This window comes from Poecilia formosa, unplaced genomic scaffold (assembly GCF_000485575.1).
Source record: "Poecilia formosa unplaced genomic scaffold, Poecilia_formosa-5.1.2 Scaffold352, whole genome shotgun sequence".
In the NCBI taxonomy this organism is placed as follows: domain Eukaryota; kingdom Metazoa; phylum Chordata; class Actinopteri; order Cyprinodontiformes; family Poeciliidae; genus Poecilia; species Poecilia formosa.
The window spans coordinates 330,493-342,813 of record NW_006800291.1 but is presented as its reverse complement, the minus strand read 5'-3'; the positions used below and the strand labels follow the sequence as shown (position 1 = coordinate 342,813).

The 12,321-nt window shown below is 42.1% G+C and overlaps 1 protein-coding gene across 13 annotated transcripts in view; it reads right to left on the bottom strand.

Annotated features, from left to right (window-relative positions):
* agrn (agrin) overlaps positions 1 to 12,321 on the bottom strand; it is a 593,620-nt gene that overhangs the window by 251,640 nt on the left and 329,659 nt on the right. For all 13 annotated transcript variants that reach the window (XM_016661973.1, XM_016661976.1, XM_016661975.1 and 10 more), the window contains one exon: positions 4,148 to 4,363. In XM_016661973.1, coding sequence (XP_016517459.1) covers positions 4,148 to 4,363 — 216 coding nt within the window. The remainder of the gene's footprint in view (positions 1 to 4,147; positions 4,364 to 12,321) is intronic.

Below are 12,321 nucleotides of genomic sequence, written 5' to 3'. Positions count from 1 at the left end.
GTTTCGCAAAAATTTTTTGCTAGGACTTTCGCTGTCCTACGCGGATTTTGTGCATTAATTGGTTACCTGTTAGTCTAGAATTTACAGGGTTAAACAGTGAGAAAGAAAAAGAAAGTAATAAAAAGATAATAAAATCACAGCCTAACAGGACAAGGCCTCCAGCCTTGCAGCACCAGGCTCCGTCCGCCTGTTTCGCAAAAATTTTGTGCTAGGACTTTCGCTGTCCTACGCGGATTTTGTGCATTAATTGTTTACCTGTTAGTCTAGAATTTACAGGGTTAAACAGTGAGAAAGAAAAAGAAAGTAATAAAAAGATAATAAAATCACAGCCTAACAGGACAAGGCCTCCAGCCTTGCAGCACCAGGCTCCGTCCGCCTGTTTCGCAAAAATTTTGTGCTAGGACTTTCGCTGTCCTACGCGGATTTTGTGCATTAATTGGTTACCTGTTAGTCTAGAATTTACAGGGTTTTATATACGCGCAATGACTCCCAGTCACTCGCAAATACATAGAAGGCATCAATTGCCATAAGCAACTGTAAACAGGTGGGTTTTAAGTTGAGATTTAGTCTATTATTAGTAAATTAAGTCTAATGTTAGGTCTGTGTAAGCCAAATGTGAGATATTATCTAATAGATAGATAGATACTGCATGCTGCCACCCCTGGAAAAATCCCTGTCCCCCTCTTGCCACCCCATAAATATTTTTCTAGATCCGCCCCTGATCAAGGGGTAGACAGGACAACACGGAGACTCAAATTAACTGAAAACGGCACAGAAACCTAAATTAACACAGAAAAACCAAAACCTTACACTTTTGGGCTGGAAAAAAAGTCTACAGTATTCTCAGCCATAAGGACAGAATTTTGGTCTCTGAAAAAAAAAAACACTTGGTTGATTTTATTTAATTGTATTTTAATCAGACAAAGTGGATCAAAGTCTGCAAAACCACTAGATAGAAAAAATCATATTTACTATGAAATTAAAGAGAAGGCAAAGGATGTGGCATATATATATATATATATATATAAAAATTTCCTTCTCACCCTCCGCGGGTGGTCTCTCTCTCTCTCTCATCCTCTGAGCTCAGGTCCTCTACCAGAGGCCTGGGAGCTTGAGGGTTCTCCTCCAGTATCTTGGCTGTGCCTAGAACTGCACATTTCTGGACTGAGATGTCTGATGTTGTTCCTGGGATCTGTTTGAGCCACTGCTCCAGTTTGGGGGTGACTGCCCCGAGGGCCCCGATGACCACAGGCACCACTGTGGTCTTCACCTTCCAGGCCTTCTCCAGTTCCTCTCTGAGGCCCTGGTATTTCTCCAGTTTAGCCTTTGCCCCAAACACTGTACACTCCTGGTTTAAATGCTAATTTCCCAGAAAATTATTTTAAAAATTTTATTTACTGAAAAGCAGCTAATAAAATATGCTAGCCGAAAACAATCTAACAATTTTTTACTTGGTGAAATGCAGGTAAAGGACTCTTTCTTCTTGGTTGAGGTCCCAGAGGATAAGTAAGTACCGTAACTTTTCTGAGTTGCTGAACAGGTAGTTATTATCAACAGTACTGTAATTAGTTTTGTTATTTTGTCCCTATTTTGTTTCTCACCAGAATGTCTGCTGATGTTAAAAGTGATAATTATGGTGTTTCCAGCCACCTCCAGAACTCATGCTCCGTCATTAAAGCTCTCACTCCACCAGCTCCTGTCTCTGGATTTCTGCTGCTCCTGAAATGTGTTCACCTCAATCACTCTGTTGTTCATTCTGCTGCTTCTGGATGCCCTTTTTTTTCCACTTGTACAATTACTCCCACCCACTTCAGAGAATTTTTCCCTTCTCTGGTGCACCCAATGTTACTCCTAGCCTCTTTGTATCTGCTCGATCTAGTTATTTCCCCTCTGCCAAGTTGTGGGCAGTCACCAAGATTGTTATTAGTGCCAGGTTCAAGCCTGCGATGTAATCAAACCCCAGGCATTAGCGACCGGGCCACACTGACAGGAAGGCGCAGTGCCGACCAAACACTGTAGTTATTACTGAGGTTTCTGCTGCAGAGGGTCAGCTCCTTGGATTCCTGTGGTTTGAAGGCATTGCTAAAGATAAGCAATGGACAATAGTGACAGATTAGAAGGCTACCAGTGGGAGATGCATAAAGAGCTCCATGTCGCCCTGCGAGGGCACTTTAGGTGCTTAAGCTTTGGGAGAGCGGCCATGTTGAATGGACATTGTGTTTTATTCTGAGATAAAGGCAGAAATACAAAGCTAATGTGTTTAGAGCAGAGAACAGAAACCAGTTCTTCAGCTTTCTGCTTGATGAAGAGGCTGTTGTAGCTTCAGCCATGAAGCATATCCAGCATACTTTAAGCCAGTTACCCATCTGCACTAAAGAACTTTTATATTTAAGTCTCACAGCAGATTACTGGAAAGGGTCAGCATTATGTCTAACTGCCTGGACACACTGCTACTGATCTTTTCTGGATTAACAAGAACAGGTCTGACCTCATCACAATAACAGAAAGTCAGGCCCCTCTGCATAAACGTAACAAGTTTGTTCAGCAGTAAGGTAGGAGTGGACCTCAATCCTGGAACCAGCTCCTTGTTTTTCTGCAGGCCAGCTTGTAGCAGTAGCAGCTTAAGGTTTTCTTGGACTTTTTCAGTAGTTATGCTGCTATAGGCTTAACTCATAGAGGATATGCTCCCCACTTCTCCCTACAACTCTTCATTTGTGCATTATTTACAATTATTGAAGCCCCTGCCATGGATTTCTCTCCATTTTTCTTTCTGTATAAATTACATCTGGTATAGTGATTTAGTGTTAGGCTGTGTACTTCCTTAAAAGTGATTAAAAGTTTGTTGAACTGGTTAGGATAGATCTATGAGAAGAATAAAATATGTTCATTACATTTTTTACACAAAATCATTCTTAGTTAATGAGATTTTACTTTACTCAGTTCTGCCTTTTTCAGCTCCTTTCAGAATTAGCTGTTTTTGTCACTTTAAATCCAAAGAAGCTGCCGCTGACCACACCTTCTCACCCCAAGTCAACATTTAAACTCACACATGAAAAATAGCTGTAACCAGACACTTAATTTTACAACCACACATCTTTGACAAGCAGAAGTGAAGCCTCCTGCACAGTGAACAAGAATGCAGCAAGAGGTTTTTGAACGGTAGGTTAACAACAAAATATTTGTCTTTTCCAGCAGCCAGTGTAAAGCACATACAGTGGAACCTGCTGATCAAACATGCCTGAGCGCTGCTAGGGTTGCTAGGTAACAGGCAGTGCCTGCTGATTTGTGGTGTCACATTGGGAAGGTTTTGAAACAGATCATCTTCCAGACAACAAAAAATATGAACTTATTACTAAAAACAGCTTAATGTTTTTTAAGCACTATACTGTTTTCAGAAGCAGTAGAGACCCAAATGGAAGTGGAAAATGCTGCAAAATGTGAAATTTGCATAATAGTGTAGTAATAGTAATAATAATCCCTTTTAAAGTGACTAGCACTCTTAACTTTGTGTACTCGTTTTGTAATTATTTCCTAAAGAAATCACTCCTGACCCACTGATCTGTATTTAGAAGTAACTAAATACAGATCAGCGCAGCACTGAAAAATAATAATAAAAATAACTTCTTACAAGTTAGAATGAACTTTGAACTGAATTTGATGAGTTAAATTACATTTAGGATTGAAATGGTGTGAGCTGATTGAACTGATTTGATTTGAACAGTTCTGGAAATATGTGGTTATAAATTTGCCTTCCAAATTGCCTCTGAGTTGCCTTATTATTGACACAATATGAATAAACTATATTTACCAGGCTGGAATTGAAAAATATTTTTTTTCTGAGTAAACCTTTGATTTAAATGTTGAACTAGCTTTTACACCCATGGTAATCACACAATGTCTAATTTAATTTATAATCTCCTAAAATCCAAACCATGAAATCTCACTAATACCAGAAGATGTCCAAAAATTTGATATTTTGCAATAAAAGGGCAGAAAAAAATGTCAGATCCTGTTCTAGTGGTGTGAAAATACATTTTGCAGACTGTTATTTGCTAAGAAGCCTGCTTTCACTCTGTATGTGAAAGCTCACACATGATGAGCTTCCACAGACATGATGTTTTGTGGTCGCAGGTTAAACTGTACTTACAGCAGGGCCCCTTTCGCTGCACCTTGATCCGGCGCTGTGTATTGCACTGAGCCTTTTCCAGCTCACACTCGTTGGAGTAAGTGGAGGTGTCGGAGCCGCAAACAGGAGCCACCAAGGATGGACAGTCGAGTTTCTTGCAAACACACTCGCCCTTGGATGGGTCGGTGGAGTTCCTCTCACACACCGCCCCAAAGCCACACAGCATTCCTCTGCAGCCTGGATCGCACAGGGACAGGAAAAGGAGAACGATTAGATGGTTACTGTCCAATTAATTGCCTTATCAGAAACAATGGCACCCAAAAAGAAATACTTTTTCTTATCTTATCTTCAAATTCTACTAGATAGCATATTGCAACCAGATTCACTGCAGTCTTTGATGAGAACAAAAGCACACACAAAAAAAGTTTTAAAACCTTGTATTTATATCCCTCGAACTTTTTCACATTTTGTCCTAGTAAAACCTCTAGACTCTGTGGTTTTTATTGGGATTGCACGTGCCAAACCAAGACAAAGTAGTTGTGGAATGGAAGCTAGAAGATCAATGGTTTTCAAACTATGTGTTGTACTGCTCAATTAAACGAGGCATTAGAGGCTGCATAAAGAACCGTGTGACAGTTCGTATTTCCAGCAGTACAACAACCTGAACACACAACCAGAACTATGGCTCAACGGATATTTATGTGTTAGAATGGCCCAAATACCACAACATGACATTTACTGTTGCACTACATGAATGAAATGAATGGAAAACTCCAGGCAGAACTTGAAAACAGTTTTAGAGGTGTGCCGATTGATTAGCCACTGATCATAATCGGCTGATTTCCATGAAAAAGTGTATGGTAGGTCATCGCGGATCACTGTCTCTTGTTGCCGATCACCTAAGCCGATCACCTGCATCTCACATTGCAGCCTGCGTGTGCAGCTTATCTCCTTTTTCCTTCACACTGCGCAAGCGCGCAGCAACAAACTCTAAGCAATGTGGTGAGGAACTATAACGCTCAGAGTGAATGGAGAAGTTTGCAGGTTGCGCAGGAGAAATACTTTGGGGGTGAAGAACATCAAAATGCAACAACATAACAAATCCAATATGACATTTAAAAAACCAACACTTGACGGAGTTTGGCTACATCGAGGCTCAATGCAGGAAAAATGGACATCCGGAGCGGCCAGATAGCAGCGCACAACCAACTCAACAGTTGTCATTTTGACTGAATAGCTGCTGTATTTAGACATAAAACATGCAAGTATTTTGCATGTTATATGTCTAAATTTGGTGAATTTATTACCAGATCAGTTTTTAAAATTTTTGCCAGATCACATAGTCACTTTTATACATAAAGTGAAAAATTAACAGTGATTTTTTTAATCATAATTTTTAAAAAATATTTGAAAAATACTGCCCTCCTGCTAATTAGGAGGATTAGATGCTAACATACAAAATAACCCCTGGAACCACGAACATTTTCATTAGTTTAAGGCTAATTTGCCAAAACACACACATGCTCAATAGATTACAACATTCAACATCAACTCACCACTTGGTCAACATTCAAAAACCTAAGTAAGAAGCCGTTTTAAGGTTAATTTAGCTTGCTTGCTTCAGCTGATGACACATAAAACAACTTCCAGTCCACGTCAACTCACTTTAAACTTTTGTGACTTAAAATGTAGGGCTCCCTAGTGGAATGGGGGGAGTGAATCCAACGTTGATAGAAGCATAACCCAGGACAAAATTTACATTTTCAGCCAAATGACAGTGATGTGCTGGTTTTTCCTGAGTCTGTCCAGTAAAATGTAACCAAAGAGCTTTCAAGTTTGTGGCAACAATGTCACAACATGTGATAATGCACAAAGCACTATAATGAGTATCTGTAGTGTTCCTCTTCAACTTGCAGCTATGACATTTAAAAACCAGCCAGGATGGCGGCAGAGGGACAAATCCAGGTTAGCCAAACACTCCAACGGCCTCACAAGTCAGGCGCTAACAATTCTTCAGACTTTGATCCCAAAGCTCCCACAGAGACCTCGGCTTTGATCAAGTATGAAACTGTATGAAACTGTAAACATTGTCAGAGGCAAACAAGAAGCATACTCCTGTGTATGTGCTCATGTTGTGTGCACAAAATATCAATTTAGAGAGTAATTGACCCGTACTGTGGCAGCTACAGCTGCTGTGACTCTGCACCCACTCACAGGGCGGTTTGGGCAGCCAGCTGGCGTGACATCTTCGCCTGGCCTGCTGGGGACGTTGAAAGACACAAGTAAGCTGACCTGATTGGAAAGCCACGGGCCGGAGCACATAGGAATAAGTCTGAGAATAACAACAACATGGCGTTGGGATAGAGGCAAGAAGCCAGAGTCGCTTCTCCGGTGGCACGTTTCACGTTTAGCCACATGTTGGACCATGCACGCGTGACACGGCTTCTTATCGTCGGCTCGCAGGTTAGGACTAAAAGGAAGCCGGCACGTCTGCTCAGGCTCACCTCTTGGACAGACATGAAGACGGTCTAATAGACACTCTCACACAGACGTCTGCACACAGCTTAGACAACCGGGCCAGCATCTGCCCAAGGCATCTCATTCTCTCTCCACACATCGAAGCACACTCTGTGAAACCGTGTGTGTGTGTGTGTGTGTGTAGAGTGACAAGCGAGGAGGCTGTTTTTGACTTGCCTACTGTTCTCTGTTGGGGAGCTGCTGACAGCTACCTGAGCTCACTCTCTCTTGTACCATGGGAAAAAGAAGTGTGTGTATGTGTGTGTGTCTGTGAAGCTACCCATGAATGCATTTGTATTCCTGACGGTGTGTGTGCGTGTCTGAATGTGTGTAAGTTTGCTCAAACATGCACACACACATACACATGTATGCGTGTGTATGTGGCCACATGGCCAGGTGTGAGAAAGAAAGGCCTTGACATGACTGGCCTGCCATCACTTCACACCACACACTCTTGTAGTGTGGATGTGTGTGTATCTGCATGTGTGATTGTGTGCCTACGAGTGTCAGCATGCGGCTCGGAGACGATGCAGTACGAGGAGAGTGACAAAAGGTGAAATTTAATCGAACTGTGTCAGATGTGTGCAAGAAAAACAGAGAGTGTCTGATAGGATGACAAGAAAAAAAACCCTTCTGAGGTTGGAAGGTTGTGGTAAAAAAAATCTGTCTCAGGATCTAAATACAGAGTTTAAAAAAATAAATAAATAACCACGGATGTATTCCTACAGAAAAAAACTATTTCCTCGCGGACATTTCTCATGAAAAAAAGCAAAGAAAACTGAATCCAGCATGGTTAGAGGAAACCAGATTCTTTATTAAATGTTTTCCACTAGCCTGGAGCTTAGCTGACTGACAAAAGACTGACATCAGAGTGGAGGATTCTGTCAAAGCAAAGGTATCGAGTGTGGACCGAGTGCACTAACTGCATACCCTCACAGTGGAAACTTTTTCCTGGGAAACTCCTCCTGGCACACCAGAACAGATACATACATTTGACACTTCCAATTTCTTTTGAACAGGAAGAAAACAACAACAGCCTTGGCAGATAATACGACCAGCATTGTCCCAGATGGTAGCTGAAAGGAAAACTAAAGCTATGAAAAGGTTGTTTTTTTTTTCTACCAACAATGAATTTCAGCAGTGCTGTCCATGACCCAGATTGACTGACAGGTGATCACCAGAGATGCAAAAACACTAATGGGAATGGACAAGGATTCATTTCATATGTCATGAAGACGGATGGGCTATTACCTTACAGGAAAAACAAATGGTATCAAATGTAGCTGTCATCACTTCTTCAATACACAACACTTCTGATTCTTACCCTTCCTCAACAGTTATGCTTACACTCATCAGTTTACACATCAGGTTGACCAATTATCTTTCAACAGACAATTTCATAAACAACAGATATTCTCAGAATGTAGAAAAATACATCTGGACGTCAAGCAGAACTAACAAAATGGTGACGTACCTATGCCTCACCAGAAGGTGTCGATATCAACAATAAATAAAGGAGTTAGTTAGCTGAATTTATACCCACCTGCAGCCTTGTAGTATCTATTTTTGCTAAAAGATGAAACAAAAACAGCAGACACAACTTGTGTTAACGAGGTTTAATCTGTGAAAAACGCAAATAACTAATGCTAGCTTGTAGCAGGTTAGTGCTAATTAGCTAGAGCTGTTGATTCAGGCAACAATTTATCTATTATTAGCAGCTTATTAGCATTGTTACTTTGTGTGTCCTGGGGGGTGGAGGGGTGAAGAGTATAACAGGGGATCTCCAAGAGTCTCTCCAACCCCCCACCCCCACCCCCAACCTCTTGGTCACAAACATCATTTCTGTCAGAAGACCAGAGTCTAACTCTCCCTAATGTAATCCACAGAGGGGCCCAGAAAGTGTTTGGAAACCACTGGGGGGTGCGGGAGAAAAAGTTTGGGAATCACTGCCTTAGTCTGAGCAGAGCAGGAGATAGACAAGTGAGGTGAAGCTAAATTTGCTTGAGCTGTGTCGTTAGTGCCATAAAGCTTCCCAACAACAGCTTCTGCATCTAAATTATTCTTTTTTTATGACAACTATTAGGCTTAGTTTTAAAGATTACCCATGAGTGTGTGTTCTCTGACGGAGTGTATTCATTACTGCTGTTTCTGGAACAGCCCTCTACTTATCAGCCAAGTCAAATCCCTCCTGAATTATAAACGAAGCCCCTTATTCTATATTGAGCAGCACTGTGAGGAGAGCGTTGCATATAGAGAGAATAGCGATGAGCTACAGGTAAGAAGCTGAGGGATTTGAGGCAAAGCTAATTAAAGTATCACAGATTCATGCAATTTAACTTGAAGTCAAGTTATCTGGAGGCGTATATTTCAATCCAAACCATATGGAGGCACAAATTGAAGCTTTGTATTAATTGTTGCTAATAGGAATTAATGGCTTGAAAAATGTGCTAAAATGTTTATTTTACTGTTTAGACAGCCTTGAAATGCAGTCTGTTACACCATTTTAACAGCATATTCCCATCAAACAACTTTATCCATGAAAAGCTAAACCAATGTTAGCCAAAAGGTGTACATAAATCCCACATCCTGACTTAATGCTGCCCTATAAAAACTCCTGGATAGACATAACTTCATAAAAACTATCATAATCACAAATAGTTGATCCTTAGGAACTGTTCAGTACTTTTTCTGAGGTCAAAGGCTGAACATTTACTCATCTTTATCTCTAACCAGCTTCTAATTGTGAAATCGGCTTTGAATGTTTATCATCTCATATTAATATATACATATTACCCACAACTTCTAACATGGACAATTGATTGAGGCTCGATGACATAAAATTAACTATATTTGGCACATATTGTTTTAAGCAATGATATCACAAAGCCTTAATTTTCTGCTAAATAATGATTTTGATTCTATTTCAAAGCTGAAAGGCAAACATGAATTTAGATGACAGAAGAAGCAAAACAGCTTCCTCAAGACTCATAACAATATTCTTCCTTTATGTTTCCAATTCTTAGTAAAGTGTTGAGAACTGGAGCCAAAGCAACAGAGCTCATAGGTGCGTTTGTTCATCTATAAATCTATTTTTATGTGCTACTTTGTTTTCAAGTAAGCAGGTTCAGCTGTCTCATGAGTTAAGCTGAAAGTCTCAGTAATGCAAGCAGGCAGTTTTGTATTGTGGCTCTGTGTGATATGGATTAAAACCAGCAGGCTGGCCAAAGACCGCCAGGCCTTTTCACCACAAACAGTCTCCACAACTCACTGATTCCCACAGACTTCTCAGTTGTTGCTGCTTGTTAATTCTGTTCTGTGATATTTAACTCTACAAAACCAATGGGGAGCAGAATCACAACAAAACTTTCCAAATTAAGGAGCTGGATTTTATTTTTTTTATTTGTAACAAGCAAAGCAATAATCAATTTTAACTTCCAGTATGTTGTAAGATTATGGACAATAATTTTCACTTCCACATATAAAAGTGATGAAGAAACAAATTACCATTTGTTCTGTAATTTGCTTTGACCAGTCAAATCCTAAGCTAAAAAAAAAAAGAATAATTTTTTTCAGCCTATAAATGTGAAGAAATAACATGATTTCAGCTGCACTTTATTTTTCAGGTTAAAACAACAGGTTAGGCAAAACAAAGAGCAAAATTAACTGTTAACTGCTGTTTTTAAACGTATTATGACAAAACATAAAAGTGAAATTAATTTTTTCATGTTTGATAGTTTCATTAAAAGAAACTTTACAGAAATGCAGCAGATCTTATAATCATCAGAATGAGCCTCTACATATTTACTTATTTCACTGTGTATGCTGGTCTGGATGCTCAGGGCATTTTGCTGCTTTTCCTACCCATCCAACACGCTGCCATTATGCTGCATATCTAAACTTCTGCTTCTATGATGTATTTTTGTCCATTCTAAATGTAAAAAAAAGCTGGCAATGCAATAACTTGGAAAATAATGTAATGCAGCTTTTGGGGCAATAAAACAATAATGTAATAAGTTATGTTACAATGGAGAAAAACTTTAATGATTTGCATTTTGAGGCAGTGGACCCAGGTTGATGTGAAGAACTGATGGTTTAATGATGATGACAAAGAAGGAGTACAGAAGTCCAGGCAGCACAGGTGAGCAGAAGGCTAGGAGATCAGACACTGGTAGCAACTGGATCGAACACGAATGGAGCAAAGTGACAAAAGACGACTTATGATTCACACAACACAACAAGGATCCGACAAGGACCAGGGAACACAGGTGGGATAAAATACACAGGGAGATCCATCCATCCATCCATTTTCTGCCGCTTATCCGGGATCGGGTCGCAGGGGCAGCAGCGTCAGAAGGGAGGCCCAGACTTCCCTCTCCCCAGCCACTTCTTCCAGCCCCTCCGGGGGAACTCCAAGGCGTTCCCAGGCCAGCCGAGAGACATAGTCCCTCCAGCGTGTCCTGGGTCTTCCTCGGGGCCTCCTCCCGGTGGGACGTGCCCGGAACACCTCACCAGGGAGGCGTCCAGGAGGCATCCTGACCAGATGCCCAAGCCACCTCAACTGGCTCCTCTTGACGTGGAGGAGCAGCGGCTCTACTCTGAGTCCCTCCTGGATGACCGGGCCTCTCACCCTATCTCTAAGGGAGAGCCCAGCCACCCTGTGGAGGAAACCCATTTCGGCCACTTGTATCCGTGATCTCGTTCTTTCGGTCATGACCCAAAGCTCATGACCATAGATGAGGATGGGAACGTAGATCGACCGGTAAATCGAGAGCTTCGCTTTTTGACTCAGCTCTCTCTTCACCACGACGGATCGGTACAGCGCCCGCTTCACGGCAGACGCTGCGCCAATCCGCCTGTTGATCTGCCGCTCCCTTCTTCCCTCATTCGTGAACAAGATCCCCAGATACTTCAACTCCTCCACTTGAGGCAGGACGACCCCCCTGACCCGGAGAAGGCACTCTACCCTTTTCCGGCTCAAGACCATGGCCTCGGATTTGGAGGCACTGAGCCTCATCCCGGACGCTTCACACTCGGCCGCGAACCGCTCCAGCGAGAGCTGCAGATCACGTTTCGATGAAGCCAACAGGACCACATCATCCGCAAAAAGCAGAGATGTGATCCTAAGGCCACCAAAACGGATACCCTCAACATCTCAGCTGTGCCTAGAAATTCTGTTCATGAAAGTAATGAACAGAATCGTTGACAAAGGGCAGCCGACTTACTGCCGCCAATGCAGACCAGACTCTGACACCGGTCATACAGGGACCTGACAGCCCGTATCAAAGGGTACCCCATACTCCCAGAGAACCCCCCACAAAGCCCCCCGAGGGACACGGTCGAACGCCTTCTCCAAGTCCACAAAACACATGTAGACCGGTTGGACGAACTCCCATGCACCCTCCAGGATCCTGCTGAGGGTGTAGAGCTGGTCCAGCGTTCCACGGCCAGGACATAAACCACCCTGCTCTTCCTGCATCCGAGGTTCGACTATCCGATGGACCCTCCTCTCCAGGACCCCTGAATGCAGCTTGCCAGGGAGGCTTAAGAGTGTGACACCTCTGTAATTGGAAGACATTCTCCGGTCCCCCTTTTTAAACAGGGGGCCCCTCACCCTAGTCTGCCGATCCAGGGGAACTTCCCCCGATGTCCATGCGATAATGCAGAGTTGCATCAACCAA